Source organism: Ostrinia furnacalis, unplaced genomic scaffold (genome assembly GCF_004193835.3).
Source record: "Ostrinia furnacalis isolate ACB-3 unplaced genomic scaffold, ASM419383v2 OfSCF6075, whole genome shotgun sequence".
NCBI classification, from domain to species: domain Eukaryota; kingdom Metazoa; phylum Arthropoda; class Insecta; order Lepidoptera; family Crambidae; genus Ostrinia; species Ostrinia furnacalis.
Window position 1 is genome coordinate 600,736 of NW_021136314.1, and position 20,023 is coordinate 620,758.

The 20,023-nt window shown below is 36.0% G+C and overlaps 2 protein-coding genes across 2 annotated transcripts; one reads left to right on the plus strand and one right to left on the minus strand.

Moving 5' to 3' along the window:
• Nucleotides 1-750: 750 nt before the first annotated feature.
• LOC114361946 (uncharacterized) lies at nucleotides 751-14,102 on the minus strand. Its single transcript, XM_028317174.1, has 11 exons — nucleotides 13,946-14,102; nucleotides 8,081-8,250; nucleotides 7,150-7,723; nucleotides 5,413-5,614; nucleotides 4,333-4,503; nucleotides 3,496-3,716; nucleotides 2,840-3,051; nucleotides 2,598-2,749; nucleotides 2,148-2,267; nucleotides 1,328-1,494; nucleotides 751-845 (listed from the first exon to the last, which is right to left on the minus strand). The coding sequence occupies exons 1-11, from the start codon at nucleotides 14,100-14,102 to the stop codon at nucleotides 751-753; spliced, it is 2,241 nt and encodes a 746-aa protein (XP_028172975.1).
• Nucleotides 9,851-19,262, plus strand: LOC114361947 (delta(9)-fatty-acid desaturase fat-6; the record flags this gene model as incomplete). The annotated part of the gene is made up of 4 exons (XM_028317175.1): nucleotides 9,851-10,007; nucleotides 16,461-16,805; nucleotides 17,965-18,095; nucleotides 19,057-19,262. Coding segments are annotated over exons 2-4 (674 nt in total), but the record flags the coding sequence as incomplete, so codon positions are not given.
• Between the last annotated feature and the right edge of the window lie 761 nt (nucleotides 19,263-20,023).

Sequence of the window (20,023 nt, forward strand, 5' to 3'; positions counted from 1 at the left end):
TACGTTTTCAGGAATATGGGTAAACAACCAGAATACATTATTTTACTCTCTCTTTCTTGATAAAACCAGCAAAAGAATAAAATCTTCAATGACAGGTACAGTCAGAGTCAAGTAGTTTGTGACACAAGTAACCAAAAATTTCGCCAGTCATTTGTTAATTTTACCAGTTCTGAAAATTGATGTTTTTATAGCTTTCAATGTATGACCTCGTATGGATTCCGCGTGAGCCGAAATATCGAAAAAATAGCGCCTTTTAGAAAACTTTCCAGGTAAAAGGTTTCCATTATTTTGAACCAAATAACTGGATGTTTTCCAATTTGTTTTTGGCCACGTTGGGTGTCACGAACCATTTTACGCTGACTATACCAGTATTTTCTATGAACACTTTTCTTTTGAAGTTAAAAGCCTACCAGTCATTATCTACTCAGTGATTTCAGTTAGATACACTTTCCGAAAATAAAATTCCCCCACCGAAACGGAATATTACAGGTTTTATGAAAATAATGACTACATTTTCAGCTTTGTAATTGTGATGCCTCTATTTCTAGAGCCTTTTCAAATTTTCCAGTTGATTTCTTTCGTACAAATCCAATGCCTGCCAAATACAAATTTTATAATTATTACATCAAACAAAAAGGCTTTATTGTATTGTACTGCTCAAATACAACAACTTTGATCAACTATAACAATCACTACGTGAATCATGTTGGATTGAACAAGGACTAGTAATGAAGGCGTACATTATTCTACTTAATTTAACTTAGCAAAATTAACAAGCCGCCTCCAATATGTCAACAAAGCAATTTGCAATGCTTTCCGATTCTTCCAACAGTATTCCGCAAGACCTTTAAAATATAAAGAAACTTAAATTAATACATTGTCATGTACCTACTATACACTACTGAAATCACTACCAATAAATCAATACTACGGTTTTAGTTAAATAATTAGCTTTATGGCTCAATGGCTTCTCGCATTTCATCAAGATATTAATTTCCATCTCTGTAGTCTAGCTGTTCATTTAGTTGAAGTTGATTGATAGAGATTAAGAAGTTACGCAAGTGGACTTTACGTGGGTAGATAACACAATTTATAACAATAAGATAGCAAAAGAACTCATGATTTCCTCTTAAAAAAATGATCAACTTACGGGTCTAGTGATTGATTAATGACACTCAAAAAATATTTTACTTTGAAACTGTGTTATTTTGGGCTTAAATCAATCAGTGGCTTGAATCTACGCTAGTTTATGAACCTTTCCGCGTCAATTTATATTCTAGGCCCTATACAGTAGAGCTCAATACACAAATCGTACTTTAGATCTTACCTATCACAAAAGCAGCTACCAGCCCTCCAACGACCAGTATGAGTGCGGATCGAACGTCGTTAATGCGAGCTGAAGCAAAGCCAGATGGCGAGGAGCATTCCGGCATGGACGGCACCAGCGCGGCTTTCAGTCTGCCCAAGGCTCCTGTGTTGTGCAACTGAAGGAGACTGGAACATTATCTTCTTATGTAGGTATCATATTATTTGCTGGTTCCAAGAAGGTATTCCCAGACTAGATAACCTTCACTGGTCGAGTAAGTATCANAGGTATCATTGGCTAAGCTGTCTCGACTATGCCAGAACTGTAGCCGTTTAAACGAGAGGTACGATTAGTCCCTAGCATATTTAATTTCAGTAATTTAATAAGTCAACTTATATTATTCTATTAGGGACCTAGGAAACTAATGATTTTTTCTTGGAAATTCACGAGTTTTTCGTCCTGTAATTTAATTTCTTCGTTTACTTCCATTAATTTAGTTTCGTTCGTAACTTTATTATATAGGTACTCCAAAATTTTACTTTATTATATCATTAATTGTCCTATCAATATGTATATTGACTATGATATAGTCTGCATATGATGTTCATAACGCCCAGAGCAGAATTAAAAATCTTAACATATTTAAATGCTTAAACTAAAGAAATCATCCAAAATTTTCATGCATAAACTAAAAAAAGCACCCAAAACCATCTAGTTTCGGAAGTGCATGACCGGTTAAGACATGAAGATATTAATTTTAACCTAAACAAAAGGAAGACAAAAGTGACTACACTTATTCCGTCTTAAAGTGGTAATAGGGTATTAAAAAAGTTACATTTACCAAATTAGCGTAGGTCTGGCGTAAGGCGATCGGTGTGGCAGAGGGAACGCAAGCTGCGCCCGCGTAGAATGGACGGGCAGTTCTCTCACTGCGCATCTGCCTCTCGCCTGGCTCAGGTTCCTTGGCAAAAAATATAATACAGTTATAGTTCGTTTCATCCACGAAGACGCGCCCCACCAATTTTTAATAGAGGGAAGCGCGGGGTGCTGGGTGTTTCATCCGAGCAATCCGAGCGTCATTATTGTAGTGTGCGTGAGCACTTATGGATAATTTATCGTATACTGATAACACTCAAACATTTGCGGAAGAATGGTGGGGCGCGTCTTCGTGGATGATACGATCTTAATGTAATCTGCCAATGTAAAATAATAATCTGCTTTCCCGATTTAACCGACATTCCATCTAAAAACGCTTGAATCCATACTCTTTGTGAATGAAACTCTAACATACCGCAGAGTAGCTCTAGCAGCTCGTTGGCCAGCAAAAAAAGCGTAGTTTTGTTTTGCAGCGCGCGCAAGGCCCTCCTCTGCCGAAGACACCAGGTTTTCGGAGTCCGAGTACCCTCGAATGTAGAAGGCATTGAGTTGTACATCTTTTGTAGACTGAAGTAATACAATAATTATTTTTAGGATCATACGATCATACGATAATACTAACGCTAATCTAATTTAAATTATGTTCAACCTACTTACCATCAGGTACAACTGATCAGCTCCATTCCTAATGTACCCTATCTTCAAGTCTGGTGATTGAAGAACAGCCGCAACAGTGTCAAGAGACGCTACTCTCACTGACAGCACCGATGTTATGAACGCTGCGTACGCGTTGTACGTCACCACAGCAAACAAAAGACATACGATGAGGAGGATGCTTGCTGCAGGGTTCGGAGGAGTCCATGAACCACCTAAAAATATCAGTGATATTAGGTACACAAGGCAAAACTAAACAAAGCAATATTTCTACTCAAGAAGAGATATATGAAGATATATGAGGAATAGGTTTTTTTTTTATGCTAGCCAAGGCAGGTATTTGACCGCAATCGCACCTGGTGTTAAGTGAGATGCAGTCTAGGATGGTACATATCTGCCCTGTAAGGTTGTCTATTATTAAATTTCAGCATCATGTTTTATAGCATCTGGCAACATCACGTGCCGTGAAAATAAAGTAGACGTGTTTCCTTACAAAATCACGCGTCTTGGCATCACTAAAATGAAATTAAGCGTGTCATTCATGTTTATTTGTCGCTTGTAGGCTGATTTACTTGACGTGACACACAATAAACGTTATGTCAACGTTTACCGAATTACGTTAGGTTACATAACTGTTTTTGTGCTATTTTGGTCTTTACCTTGCTGGCAGAGTATCCCAGTGGACCATATTAGGGCCTCTGCATACTCCATAGGGCGTGCCTTATTATGCACTGAAGGAGCCAGTCTGCTGATCAGCACGACAGCAGAGGCTGCCAAAAAGGCCACAGCCACTACACAAGCCACCAGCCGGGCGCTGAATGGGGCCATGAAGATGTCCCGGACCGTGGATGTCTCTTGCTGGCGAATGTAAATATTACACCTACAAAAAAACAACCCAAAAATAGCGCCTTAAATAACATGGTCATTTTAGGGATGAGAGACTACTAAATTACGGTGAGTAGCGACTTAAATAAGGCGTATTAATATATACTTTGTGTTGTAACGAAGACAAAGTGTCTAAAATATTTTATTGCCTAGACAGAACACATCCACATGGGCTTGAAACATCTACACTAATATTATAAAGAGGAAAACTTTGTTTGTTTGTTTGGTTGTAATGAATAGGCTCAAAAACTACTGAACCGTTTTTAAAAATTCTTTCACCATTCCAAAGCTACATTATCCACGAGTAACATAGGCTAAATTTTATTTTGGAAAAACATAGGGTTCAGGGGTCCACGCGCGCGAAGCCGCGGTCTGAAAGCTAGTGTTTAATATAGGCGACGATTCATCGCAAACCACTTACCATTAATATACATTTATTATTATATAATTTTACTTTATCGAAAGTAGCTTAGGTCCTAAACTTTAAAGTTATTAGACTGACAAAATCAATGATTATGTAAATACTTAGTTGTCTAGCAGGCGCTATAACTTCTATTAATCCCTTTAAAACCCATCAATAACAACTCAATTTGTTAGTCCTCAAGCCTCACATAGTCTCAGCGATAGGGAAGATGAAGTCCATGTCGTTATGCAGCGACGGGTGCGCAGTGACCGGCTCCAACGCCAAGTCCACCGACTGGTCCATCAGAGCCCCCAGGAGGCCAGTCCAGGAACCTTCGTACGTGCGGAATCCCAGCTTCGCGTAGTATCGGGTTACAGGACTGGAAAGAGTCAATTTGTACATAAATACTAATAAAAAGTTTAAGATGACATTGATTAGATTGGATAAAAACGAAAAATAGTGTCTAGGTTTTATTTGGTATTTTTATAATTCTTGTAGATTTCTTTTCAAAATTACAGGAATGTTTTCTTTGAGTAAAATTTTCTATCTACAGTAATTAGAATACTTTTCCTCCAGGTGGCATGACAAAATTCCACCCTGTATACCTACATTTTTAAGATCTCAAACTACGAGTAAACTGGAGACACGAGTCACAGCAATTTCGGCTCCCATCATTTCTATTTTATTCCCTATAAAAAAAAACTATTTCCAGAGTACCTACTACATTCATGACCTCAACCTATAATAGATTTTCTTGGAAAACCATATATTACTTCTTCAATGCTGTCATGAAAATCCCAAATGTGATACAAATTGTAGGCAAGGAAGGATGAAACAACCCGTCCAAGTGCCCTCCATCTGGCTATCAACAATGCATTCTGCTGGACTCTAGTGCTCTATAACAAGCAACCTCAGTTTATTTTCGGGCCAGATACTCTACGTAAAAGGAAAACTTAAAATACGAGTATAAATCGTCGAAAGGAAATACCTAGTTCAAAAAGCTAACACTTTTCGTCTTCTGATTCTTTGCATGTATCTCACCTGATAGTAAGTGACGATCAGGCCGAAGGTGGAAGCGAGCTTCACCCAGAATCCTCAACCACGGAGGAACTGGCTATCTTACCTCTAACTGCCGGAACACAATAATGCTGTTAACATTGTTGTTATGGCGACGGACTTAGGAGAATTTATTCAGCAGCACTTCGGCATTACACCTAACTTAGCGAATTCAATTAGTTTCGTTGATTTATTGATGAAACTGGTAAACAATTCTCCCTTTTTTACTCACGTAGCATTTAGCTTGTTGGTTAAAAAATAGAGTACGTCATCAAGTAGAGCCGGAGCCGAAGGACCTTCATCGTCCGGAGTTGGAGTCCCATCAGTGGAAGCGTTCCTTCTTCCCACCACGATCTCCTCACCCAGTAAGTTCCGCACGTCATCTGGGAATGGGGTGTCTACCCCTGACATCGAAGTATCCCTGCTCCAGAAACCTAGAGCAAAATTGTAAGTTAATAAATATAAGATCCATATGAGCTTGGCTGTCTCAAATCGATAATAAAATGAGTACTATTGATATTTATTTAGTGCACTAAACTAAGATCCACCCACAAGGTGGACCGACGACATCATAAACGTAGCAGGGAAGCGCTGGACGAAGGCCGTTACCATTGTTACCAGTCGATCAACATGGAAAGCATTGGGGGAGGCCTACGTTCAGCAGTGGACGTCCTATGGCTGAAATGATGATGATGATGACTAAACTAAGGCTGAGTTGCACAATCTTACTTTAACTTTGACAAACGTCAAAAATATGTCAAACTCCATACAAAAAACACCGGTTATCGTTAAAGATACGGTCGAAGTTAGGTGGTGCAACTCAGCCTAAGTCTACCGTTTTATTCTTATTTACCAAAATAACTTACAGTATTCCCAGATAAGTGTTATAAATTACTATTATGTACTATATCGAATATGTTTGAATTTTAATATTTTATAATGAATATACATAGAAACGCAAGACCGCTGGAAGTAATTTATTTAACTTCACAAGTCGTTATTTGCGCCGCGCAACTGATTCACTTTTTTTTTTTTTTTTTTTTGTGACTATTTATTTTTTTATTTATTTATTATTCATTATTGAGCAATTACATATTTGATCCAAATAGCGTCCTAAATCCTTTTTAGGTTTGTCTAGACACTATTGTTCTACTTTGTGCCCGCATTTGCAAGGTTCAACTATATCCATGTCACACGAGTTGAATCCCCTTGGGTATTTCAATAAAACCACAGATAAAACTTAGTAAAAGGCTACAAAACATCCTAGACGAGTCGTAATACTAGCGCTTTACAATGTGACCTTCAGATAAAAAGCTTTGAAGGTGAGCTGGGATTTGTGTGGGTAGACATTACTAACTAGGTTCGTAATTCATCACCATCTTATTTCACCACTTATTCAAGCTAAGTTGGTATACTTAAATTAATTAATCCATAACTGATAGTCATCAGTAGCGCTTTTTAGCTTCGGCTTATTGTTATTTACAGCATTATAACTTAAAGCCTATTTTTATCATGAGTTCTAAATTCTGGTAAGGAGGAGTAGTAAAATATCAAATTTTTGGAATCTAGCTGGCATAAACTTTTTAGTTCTAAATTAAATCATTATTTATTCCAATGGATTTTGATTTTGTTTTACATATGAAACTTGTCTAATTATTAATTTATTTATTTACAACAAATTATCATAGAGGGAGCAAAAATAAAATGGGTAATTTATTTATTTATTTTATAGAAACCAACAGCGATATATTGAAAATGTTAGTTATAAGATTTAGACTGATAGTATAGCCAATGAAAGGTTTCCCTTTTTTTAAAAGTGCATTGTTGTTGGGAAAAAATATGAATAAAGGATGTTAAAAGAATAATAATTAAAAATAACAAAAACTCACAAAGAAGCAAAAAGCAACCACGCAGAAGAACAAAGAAGCAAGCAGAAGTAATGTAAAATATTAACTGGATAAAGGCTTACCTAAATAGCAAGCATACAGAGTAGAGTTAGATCGCACTTTGAAGTATTGTACAATGTGTACGCCGCCTTTGTTTCTGTCGACTCTGTTAAATCTGTTCCACCTGTTAAAATGATACTTCAGAGAAAATCGGCTAATATTTGTCATTTCGAAGGGTCTTGAATTATTAAAGTTCAATTCTCCCGAGTGAAACAGATTTAGTATTCTCCCGGAGCTTTTGTACGTTTTGTTTACAGTCAGGTTTTTGAATCGAATTGTGGAGCGGTAGTAGCTGATTTCTCTCACGTACTGTTGACAGGCTCGCTGTTTATGATTCCCGCACTTGTTTTCTCGGCTGTAAAAAGTGTTGCGGGACTTCCCCTCATATCTGGAGTCTTTTTTGTAAACGAAGTTCATATCGCACAATCCTACACGTGTTTCTGGATTACGGCCGATGGAAGGATAACCGACAGCGATATTCTGATCGAACCGCAATGAAGTAACGTTCAATAAAGCGTTCATTCGATCAAAATCCCCATCGGATCTTACTGTCAATAGCCAATCGTATGGCGCTGTGTTCATTTCGAATTCGTGGAGCTGAAATGATAATATAATTTTGATTAAATAGGGATATTATACATTTACATTTACAGATACTCACGAAATCAAACATTTTCATAACCTTTATACCTACGTTGTCGTTGTACCTACTTCTGAATGGAGAGACCTATATTAAGGCTTGTATTCATAAGATATTATTCTTGCAAAACGTATATTATAAGTAGAATGGGGGTATTGACTTTAATAATCTAACTTTTTCAGGGTTCGGTTGGACATGTTTTGCCAAAATATTATAGCTCTTTTTTATGTCAACAGCAAATGGCTGAATGATGGGGATGAATATATTAAACATAAGGCTTTCTAAAATTAATGAACTTTTAAGATCTACATTACCCTTTTCAGCAGCTCTATAATGGTGGTAGAAGCGTTTCCCTTCAGCCGCGGCATCAGCACCAGAACACCAAGGCGCGTGCGCACCCGGGGTTGTTGCGCGGGGTCGAAGGCAGAAGCCACTCCGTTCACGCTCAAGCACTTCGCCAGTCTTATCTTTGCCCATTGACAACCTGAAAATAAAGGACTGTTGAAAAAAAAATCTAGTCATTGTCTGGTGCAGAGACTGATCACGGGGCCTTATCCACCCCCATGATGGTCCATCTCTGCACCACAGGGTACAATTTTCCTTTGTTTATGTTTATTATGAACCCGCATAATATGAACTTGTTTAAATTATCTGAAATAAAGAATAATAATTTTTAATTTAATTTAATTGAGTACAGCCACCTATGATTCACCTGNTCCACCTGCCACAAGATACGATATTCCCCAATGGTTTTTAAAGTTAATTGAGGACATGTGGTGATTTGGTGAAGATCGAGGTCGAGGGAGATCATAAATAAATCTTTCAAACGCAAGCATTTTTTATGACATATAGAATTTAATAAAAAAAGTAAAAGATGTAGTTTAAATGATAAGTTGAAATAGGTATCATTTATTATTTGATATGCATGCATGTAGCTTCCAAGTCTTTATATTAATAAGGTATTTTATCAACACGAAATTATGAAGAGCTGAGTAAGGAAATCGGTGACTTCTTTCCCGAAACTGGATTAGGTTAATTGAATCGCTTATCTGATACACAATTATATCCAATTATGTTTTAATATTATAACACATCCTATAATTTTAATAGAAATAAATAATCGACAGCTAAAAATATGTAACGAGAAACCATATTTACCTACATACCACAGGGTGTTAGGTAAATGGGTATATGAGCCGACACTAGCCCATGTTAACATGGCCATATAAATAGTATGGTGAAGTCAGAAATTTGATATCATCATTTTAATTTTTTAAATTTTCATACAAAATAAATTTTATAAAATCCGATTTGTATGAAAATTAAAATAATTAAAATGAAGATATCAATTTTCTGACTTCACCATACCATTTATATGCCCATGTTAACATGGGCTAGTGTCGGCTCATATACCCATTTACCTAACACCCTGTATAAATAGCTAAGCAATAATTGGCTTAACCATTAGCTGAATAATGGAGTAATCAGATCTTCAATCTTCGTCACAATCTCAGCCCACATCCATCAACAACTGATAATACGAAAGCCAATCTCTAGTACCGTTTGTGAAGTTTCATTATACTCGTATGCCCCATTGAATGAAAATTTTATGCGAAATTTTTTAATCAAGATATTTTTGGTATGTAATAAACTCAAAAATTCATTTTGTATGATTATGACGAATGTAAATCCTAATTCCTAATACTTGTGTTATCATGAGTTAAAAGAAAACCCTGAAGATGTAGAGTTAAAAAAGGCTCATGCTATTTCATCTGAATAATCAGGATTTCACAACTGTTCATCAGACGTTTGATAAAAAAGGCATAGCTAGGGGAAATCCTTGTAATTCATCACTAGCCTTGTCCATCTATTTTCAGGATTCAATTAAGCAGGGGTGACGATGACACCAAGATTACTGGGGCATTGTACGGCGACCCTTTATCTCAGACAAGAAAATAAATCCGATATCGGATAATCAATCGAGTTGTTTCGTCTTTTGTGAGTCATTAATTAAATTGCAAAATGTTATTAGTTTGCGAATGGCACTGAGATGTATATTTGTTAATAAACTGGTATAGTACGTGACGAATAAGCGTTTTGAACACGTATGAGCTGGACGTGAGAGCTCGCGCTGCGACAGCATTTTGCGCGGGCGCATCAATGCATCAGTTGCAATAGAACCGAACCTTGGAGTGCTGTGTTTCTTATGAAGTGCAAAATATTTCGCCTGTTCAGTTCAAGGTGAGTTTTTTAAATAAATAAATAAAATAAAATGGTTTATTCAGTACACAAGTACTTTCCAGGGCACTTATACACGTCCCAGTTATAGCTTGCCCTACCAACACTTCGGGGCAACATGTGCTGAGAAGAAGTGGCGGAAGGAACTCAGTCACCTTGTCACATATAATTTTTGAGTAATGATCATTTTATGATATGATATGATTGTTTTTTGTAATTTTAAGGAAATATCTAATTCATTACAAGTTAATATCTAGTCTAACGAAAAATTAAACATTACGTAGGTTCACATCACATTCACAAAGTAAACGTTTTGTTAGAAACCACACATAGGTAGTAACTCTACTATCAGAAAACTTCTAGGAACGATTTTAGTTAATAATTTACAATGTAGGTATGTTATCAATGCCATTTTCTTTGAAAATAGCGGGAACTGATTACTAAAAGCTCAGGCCACACAGATAGAGGCAGTGGCTTATGAAATAGGACAGTTGATTGACACCTTGATCGATTGGGGCTAAAGTAATGTGTTTCTTGAAATGCCTTAGAGCTTAAATAGCTTTAGATGAGCATGTCTATTCGCGTAGAATTTGGTTCCTTAATTTAGTTATTAATTAATATTTTTGATAATTATTCATCAAGATCATGAAAATTACTTTGTAACAAACATTACTACGGCCCTATAATATTCTGTTCTTCGTATAAACTTACATCCTCTATGAAATGGGTGAACACAATAATTAAGATTAATTATTTCTAGCATTTATGATAAAATACATTTCAGCAAGATAGTTCTTTACACAATGTACCTACTAACAAATTCATAAATAAAAGGTACCTATATCATAATTAGCACGTAATAATATCTGCAAAACGTACGTCGTGTTGATATTCATCTACGAGTAGGAAAGATTTTTCTCGTTCCATAGCATTTTGCATTCCAAATTGCTACCCAATTTGTCGAAAACAACTTTTGACTGAATTCTCGCAAGTTTCAAAGGCACTAAGTAGAGTGTCTGTGCCGATAGAAACTGTCAATTTTGCAAATAAAAGCCAAACAACATTAATACTGTCTGTATCTTTATTGATTGGAACAAACTTTTGATTGTAAAGTGAATTAATATTTAGGATACTGGAACAGTTCAATCTCTGTTTGATCCGTATTTATCTTACTATGTAAATACCGGAGTTTAATCATAGCGGATTAAACTTTAAAATAAATTTTCCGATTGCGGTGTGTGAACAGACATTAGGTATCAATAAAAGTCTTTTTTTTCTACAAATAGCCTTTAAAAAGTGTTATTACACGTCCCAGTATTACCACTACTTCGGAACAAGAAAAGAGCGAGTGCTGAGAAAAAGGACTGCTTTGCACTTACCAAATGGACTGCTTTGCAAATTTAATAGCCTTTTTTTACTAGAAGGCGAAGTAGATACAATAGAAAACGTTTTTAATTAAGTATTTTCAGTACTCAGTAGTAGGCTTTAAGTATTTAAAGTAGGCTATAACTTCCGTCAAGAACTATCGAAGATAGAATAATAGGTTTGTAATCAAACAGTACCTAGGTAAGCTGAATATTACTCGTAATTATAAGACAAATATTTACATAATTTCATATATTTCTTATTTATTAATGCCTAGGCATGGAAACTGAATACAGTAAACGACCACATCTTATTGACAATAAACAAGCAACTAATTTATTCATTTGTTAATCGGTAATTATGACATCAAATCAACAATACTGCCTCTCACGTCAAGTACATAGCCATTAAGTTAAGCACTTCGATCAATATTGTACCTACCTACCATTTAGCTTGTCGCTATTTGTTAAGGTCTTGACTTGGACTTATTACATAATAAGTACCTAACTAAATAATTGTCTGAAAATAAATGATTTTCAATTATTACTATTGTTCATTTAATAAACATTCACTTTTACGAGTATTATTTAGATATCACACAGTGACACAATAACAGACAAATAATAACAACTGCGCTAAGAAACTAAGTATACACCATTTAAATATTGTTTTGGCACAATGTGTAACAATAGTTAAACAACAAAAGCCAATTCGCTAAAAAGAGAGAGATAAGATCAATCCACTAAGTTGATGAACCGACGAACCAAGATTTAGCCAATGTGTCCCTAAAGAGATTTGGTTTCGAATTAAACATCGAGTTCAGGAATATAAGATTAAACGAGTATTTATACTAGTTCTGGAAAAGTAATCCATCTTATTGCAACTTTCTTTGATTTCAAATTAAGTTTCCACATCACCAGGAAAAGAGGAAAAAACGGACTCGTACTTATCAATGGACAAACTTCGATAGAAAACTTGTATGTCGAACACGCTCCTTTATCTTTTTTGTGCTCTTTGTGTTACCATTTCCTTTTAATTCACGTTTAAAGTAGGTATCTAAAGTTAAGGAATAAGAGAGACGTCAATAAGAAAACAAGGTAGGTATCATCACAAACAATAAGGTTGTAATAAAGAGGCAGTTGCCAGAGTGGAGTTTCATTCGGAAACTGTATTATGTTGTCTATAAAAAATATAAGTGGGTTTAATTGGTTAAGAGAACCATAAAATATTTGTATTAATAGTAACAGACTGCGTTTATTTGACTCTATTTTTTGCTCATTCTTCATTGATTTCTCACTGTAAGTGCATTATTTGCTCCTCTAGTTATTTATTGGATGATGCATGTGCTTAACCGAAATTAGAAGGCAGCCCTACTTACTTCATGTTGTGTTATAAAGAGCTCTACTTAGTTACTTCATTTTTCCCCATCAAATGAAAATTTTTATGGCAATGGGCACCACGATGATTCGGCCCTAGGCGTCGGTTACATGAACTAAGATGTTGAAGATTACGCCCGTATTCTTAAACATTACTATGAGGTCTCACAGTGCGCGAGGACGCACAAGGTGACACACGATGACACGAAACAATCACAGAGCTGTATTCAACGCTGTACGTTTCAAAATCAAATCAAAATCCAAATTCGTTTATTCGTGGAACATAGGTAAATTGCATATTACAGGTTTTAAAAATTAAAAAGTCGGCGTACAAATTTACATAACATCATTGAGTCGTATTAGGTTATAGTCCAGTCAATAAAGCATTATAGATGGAAATCCGTGGTACACAATTTTTGACTTCGGGACTTTATTTAGACTAGTCAGGAGGTGAACATAGCAAAAGTCCCCGCCCTTAGCCCTTGAGCCGGCAGGGAGAGGGGGGTTTAAAGGTACCTAAATAACCGTTTGAGGTATATTTATGAAATTTGAAGCTGATATTTATCTCGTAAGTTCTAACACATGAGCCAAATTTGAAGTGTTAATGCACAGTAGTTTTTGAGTGATGAGGAGTCAAAAGTGGCTGCAAGTGGTTCGTCTAAATATACACACGGTGCAGTCCCCTCTCTGGAACTAGGCTTAACATGCTCCCGCATGTCTAGATTGTTTGCTTAATGTTGATTTAGTCGATTTTCTTCTGATGGGAACATGTAAGACAAAAATAAAATTTCCAATATTACAGACCTTCTAGAGCAGATGCCGCGAAAACTATACAAGATATAGAAAAACTTGACTATCTCACCTGTAGCAAATTGAATAAGCTTTTTTTGGTTCATAGTAGCCATGACACTAGGACGCATAGTTTCCGAGGATTAAGCGAAAAACCGAAAAGTGGTACCTTTAAACCCCCCTCTCCCCGCCGGCTCAAGGGCTAAGGGCGGGGACTTTTGCTATGTTCACCTCCTAACTAGTCTAAATAAAGTCCCGAGGTCAGAAATTGTGTTCCACAGATTTCTCTCTACACCGTCGTTAAGGCATTCATTGACTGGACTATTAGTAGAAACTGAATAAAATAAAAAGTAAGTTAGTAACGGCAAGCATCGTTTGTGAATACGGTCATTAGTTATCTTATTAACTCACCTCTTTCTAAGTCGGGGGTGTAGACGACGGCTTGCCGCCACCCGCGCCACAGAGCGAACTCGAGCGCGAAGGGCAGCGGCGCCCACGCATCGGGCGGGCAGCGCGCGCGCACCCCGCACAAGCATAGAGAAAACATGAAGAGTACTGGATACTTCATGTTGACTGCTTTTAGAAAAATTATCAAATGAATACCTTCTGAAACATAATTTAAACATGGCATAATTCTTATGACTTAACCATAATTACGAATAAGAAAGAAAAGAAAGAAAAATTATTATAAGAAATGTTTATTATGGAGTACGTATACTGACCAAAGACTACTGAATTCTACGAGTAATGAACGTAATTTAAAATTAATGAATACTTGATGTGAGAGCGTTGAAAGTGTAGAGATATTTTTGCATAAAGTTGTTGTCATTTAAGCGGCTTAAAAAAACCTTTTAAACATCGTGTCACATTGTGATAATAAAAATAGCAAATTTAAACTGCCCATCATATTTTAAAACCTGTAGGTATACCTACATAGAAGAAGGAATGACTAACTATAATAGGTATTTTACCTTAGCAAAATCCTGCTTTCCAGGTTGCGACTAATTTTACTGGGTGAGTAGTAGAGTGGTATTGGTGACGCCTATTTCCAAACTGACCGAACTTTACGAACGGCAATAACTTGCGTGACTGACTTCATCAGTTAGCCTACCCGCAGTAAAGGGTGTTTTAATTGTTCTGTGATACTGAGAATTAGTTACGGTCACGGAGATCCAACATGACACAATTCTCAATTTATCATTCAATTCAAACGATACCTACGATAATGTTATTGTAATGTTGTCAGATTTACAAATTATTCCGAAATCCTTTGTAGCATTCATTCATCATGCGCATTGATTCATAGAAAATATTAATATTAATAGTGTGTAATTATTGTGTGATTTACTAACATTTCTAAGACCTTGTTACTAACACTTTTATGGGCTAAGTATGCCTAAATTAAATACCATAATATTTATTTTTATTTATGTATTAAACTGGGTTTTTATTCAAATCTAACAATATTCTATACATACATGTGTGAGTCACGTTAAAGTGTACATATGAAAATAGATGAAACTAGACCTATTTTTATCGACAAAAAAAAGGTCAAAAAAAATTTGAGATTTTTTTTTTAAATTTTATAGAATTTTTTTTCTTCCAATTACTTATTGTAAAGAAAACGTAATAACTTTTAAACTAAGCGGTATATCCTGATAAAATAAAAACAGTAATAATGCTAAATAACAGGCGATACTAAAAAAATACGTAAAATACACAAAAAAGGCCAAAAAATAATAAAAAATTATACTTTTTGAAAAAAATCTGTTTTAAAATTCGTGTTTTTTTGGTTATTTCATAAATTTCTCCAAAAAATGCCCCTATAACAGGTGGTTTTTATTACTTTGTATTATTCTCTATCGTATTATCTTTGTAAAACCAAAAATCGCATGTCACTAACCCTATCACAACATTAGCTATGATCGTTTGAACAAAGGCCTGCCACAACATTATTCTCCGTTACAGTTAGAGACAATTTTAATTTTAACTAAAATGCTTATTTAACTTCGAAATATTTTGTTCTTATTTGAAATCTAACTTGTCTGTATCAAAATTATAAATCTAGAGCCATTTTCAGTTTCGTTGTTAACGAAGCGTTGAATGGCGCGCCCGGAGAGGCTTAGTTCAAACGATCATTGCAAACGTTGTGATAGGGATAGAGACATACCATTTTTGGTTTTACAAAGGTAATACGATAGAAAATAATACAAAGTAATAAAAACCACCGGTTATAGGGGCATATTTTTGGAGAAATTTATCAAATAACCAAAAAAACACGAATTTAAAAGCAGATTTTTTTCAAAAAGTTTCATTTTCTATTATTTGTTGGCATTTTTTGTGTATTTTATGTATGTTTTTAGTATCGCCTGTTATTTAGCATTATTACTGTCTTTATTTTATCAGGATATTCCGCTTAGTTTAAAAGTTATTACGTTTTCTTTACAATCAGTAATTGGAAGAAAAAAAATCTATAAAAAATTTTAAAAAAATCTCAAAAATTTTTTGACCTCTTTTTTGTCGATAAAACAATTTATGTATTAATAATTCTGCTTTTAGATAAACATTATTGTTAAATGGTTAATGTATTTTATACCATAAGGTCTAAGTAGAAAATTACTTTTTAAATATATTTTTTTATTGCCGAATGTTAAACGCTAATTCGGTGAAACTTCTTTACCTCTATTTAAGTCCCAGTTATTATTTTTTTCTAAGTAATTCTAATACCATCGACAAAGAATCTTGTAATTCGAATTAAATATTCATTAAAAGTGATTAAATCAATTTCAAGTTTAAACCAATGTTTTCAGAGAAGCCCTGGAAAATCGGCACAAGATTCTAGATAGGTACTTTTATTACAAAAAGACAATTACAAAATGTATTATTCTATTATTTATTAAATTGACATGATACCATTTACATTCAGCTGAAGCCATGGCCCACAAAACGGTGACAGAGACGACAACAATAGAAGAAAAAGAAACCAACTTGCAGTACCAGCTGAGCCCGAGAGAAAAAAGGAAAACATCCTCACAAATTACGGACAAGGGATTTCAGTCTATCAGCTGCTATGACCAGGTCAGGTCAAAGAACGAGGGAGAGATAATGTGTGCAGTCAGGGAGTGGGAGAAAAGAGTTGGCTTTGAAACACCAATCCGCTGGTTCGACGCTGCCGCCATCATACTCTTCCATTTCATAGTCGCTATAGTAGCGCCAATATATCTCCTGTTCTTCCAGGGAATTTACCCGTCATGGCAAACTTGTATTTTTTGTAAGTATTTCTGTTCTGAATTACTAAAAACTTGGTTTAAGTTTTCAATTTCTATGGTAGAGTCCTAAATGAATTGCTTCTTTGAAATATTTTGAGAGACCAACAAAATTGTTCCATGAATAGGTAATTGTTTTGTATTACTGCGCATTTCTACGAATTTGAGTATTAAAAATTCGTATTATCTACTTCATATTTCCATAACGACCGTGTCATAGAAATGGATCAATTTGCCCTGAATAGAAAAAAATTAGATACCTAACTATATTAAGTGCATTATTGAACTGATATAATTTGGATTTTCATCCGCTTTATCTAAGCCGATTCATTCGAATTAATTCATATTAGAGAATAAATACTCATTACAATAAAGTCCGGAAAACGCAGCGTGGGACGTCCACCTACAAGGTGGACTGACGACATCATAAAGGTAGCAGGGATGCGCTGGATGCAGGCTGCTACCAATCGATCAACGTGGAAAGCATTAGGGGATGTTCAGCAGTGGACGTCCTATGGCTGAAATGATGATGATGATGATGACAATAAAGTCCAGGAACAATTCTGCCACTGCACTGTCTATCTAATCTAAACCAAATGCATTGTTAATTCCCGTCAACGACAGTAATTAAGTCCCGTCGCTGCACGCTATGCACCTGGTGCCTATTATGGACCACTGCCCAGATAACCTAATTGCTAGTCCCCTGCACGTGCACCTGTTGACATCCGACGCACAAAGGACCTACATGTACATAATTTTAATGTATCTGTCAGTAATTAACATACTGCATTTGTATTTTACGTAACATGGACCTGTGATGATGATTAATTTGTTAACTAAGTAACTAGAATTAGAATGTAGTTCCATTCTATTTCTTTTCGCCTTCCTCAGAATGTGTGTCTATAAATTACAATATTTCGATGCGTTATCACAAAACCCATTTATCTTAGATTCTTCTTTAAACACTCAAGTTTTTCATGCTTTTCCCTATATTTGAAATTGGCTTCCTTTATCATATCATTTGGTGCACCATATGTGGCAGCATTAAATTCTACCGACTGAATCTTACCTAAAAATATTTTGACTGGGATCTAACTTTTAGCGATGTCATCTGGATCTTAAGGTGAAAACTTTCCTTTTATTTATCCCATTTTAATTTTTCAGCGCTAGTGATGGGCCAGTTAGCCGGTTTTGGAGTGACCGGTGGTGCGCACCGGTACTGGTGCCACCGCTCTTACAAAGCAAAGTGGCCTTTACAAATCATATTGCTTTTATGCTACTCTTTGGCTGGACAAGTAAGTTTAAGGCAAAAACAAAATAACTCAAACGAGAAGTAGGTATGAGTAGAAGCCGTAAACAAAGCCTCTGAGATTTTATTTCCGAGAAAATTTACAAATCATAATCATTCACGATTGTGAATCTTTCTTCTTGTAATGATTATTACAAGAAAGATTTTCAATTATTTGAAGAATGGTTACGGTGGTAGAGACAGAGGTAGAGTTTTGATTAATCTATATATACTTATAATAAATCTGTAGAGAGGTCAATTCTGTACATGAAATATATTTTTTTACAAAATAACTATCAGGGGGTGATTAGTGATCGATACTGATGCCAAAAATGCAATCAGTAAAATTTTTGTCTGTATGTCTGTCTGTCTGTCTGTCTGTCTGTCTGTCTGTATGTTCCTTATAGAAACAAAAACTACTCGACGGATTTTAACGAAACTTGGTACAATTATTCTTCATACTCCTGGGCAGGTTATAGGATACTTAGGAATTCCCACGGGAACGGGCATTAGCGGGAAAATCCTTTTGTATGAAAAATCTAAACCGCTTAAGTTAGACGCTTGAAATTCGGCAAGCAGGTACCTTAGTAAACTTAAAGCTTAGTTACAACAGGATATTGCGAAATTCCAACGGGAACGGGAGTTAGCGGGAAAAAACATTTGTATGAAAAAATCTAAACCGCGTAAGATAGATGAAGGGGGTAAAAAGGGATCCACGCGTACGAAGTCGCGGGCGGCCGCTAGTACCTCATAAATCAAAAGTGCGATTTATATTGTTTACTTATTGCCAGCTCTACATCCTTAATTGTTTCAGTCATATCTACTCATTTGTTTAGAGAAGACCATTTCAAAGGCTACTACGTACTTACCCATCATTATTGTCTCAGTAGTTTCAGTCACTTTGTAGCTTAGCTTTCGTCAAGGAGGAGCTCCTTCTTACTAATAAGTACTTTTTTTTTCACAAACAGAACGATCTCTACCAATGGGTGCGCGACCACAGAGTGCACCACAAGTTCTCGGAGACGTCCGCTGACCCGCACAACGCGAACCGTGGCTTTTTCTTCTCCCACGTCGGCTGGCTGATGATGAAGAAGCACCCCGACGTACTGCGAGAGGGCAGCAAGATCGACATGAGCGATATTGACAACGACCCCCTCGTTCGGTTCCATATAAAGTGAGTTTAAAATACTAACTTAAGCCCGTGGTTCCCGCGTGAATCTGTACGCAAACCGCGGCTTCTTCTCGCACGTCGGCTGGCTGATGATGAAGAAGCACCCCGACGTGCTGCGCGACGCGTCATTAGATCCTCCAACGCGAACACGCAGTGTGTAATTTAATATGAACTTTATTAAATAGCAATAAATTTCAAATTGACTCTGCATTTTAGTTAGAAAACGTTTATATGAAATAAAGAAAAGGGCTATTTTAGGGTTTTCCCGGAAATCATTCGAATTTTTCTCGCCGTAAAAACCATCCTTGGACTTCAACGAACATAAAAAAAAGAAATGATAAAATTAGTCCAGGCGTTGTTGAGTTCTGCGCATTTTGCGATTCATTTTTATATAATAGACTAGTGTAAACCCGTGGTTCCACCCACGTGAATCTGTACGCGAACCGCGGCTTCTTCTTCTCCCACGTCGGTGACATTAGATGACCATATAGGTACTATTTTTAAGTAGTTTAATAAGAAACGGGCCAAATATATTATGTAGTTTTGATTACAAAGAGTAAGGAATCCTTATTTATTCCTATCTATCTGTAGAGTCAATTACAACAACACGTTTCATAGGTGTATTAAGTACGGTTGCTGTATTGTGTAGAAAAATATTTGTCTGCCGCAGTTAGGGTTGCCAGGCGTCCGGCTTTAGCCGGACATGTTTGGCTTTTTAGGGTCTTGTCCGGCCAAATATTGCCTTGTCCGGCCTGTTCGGCTTT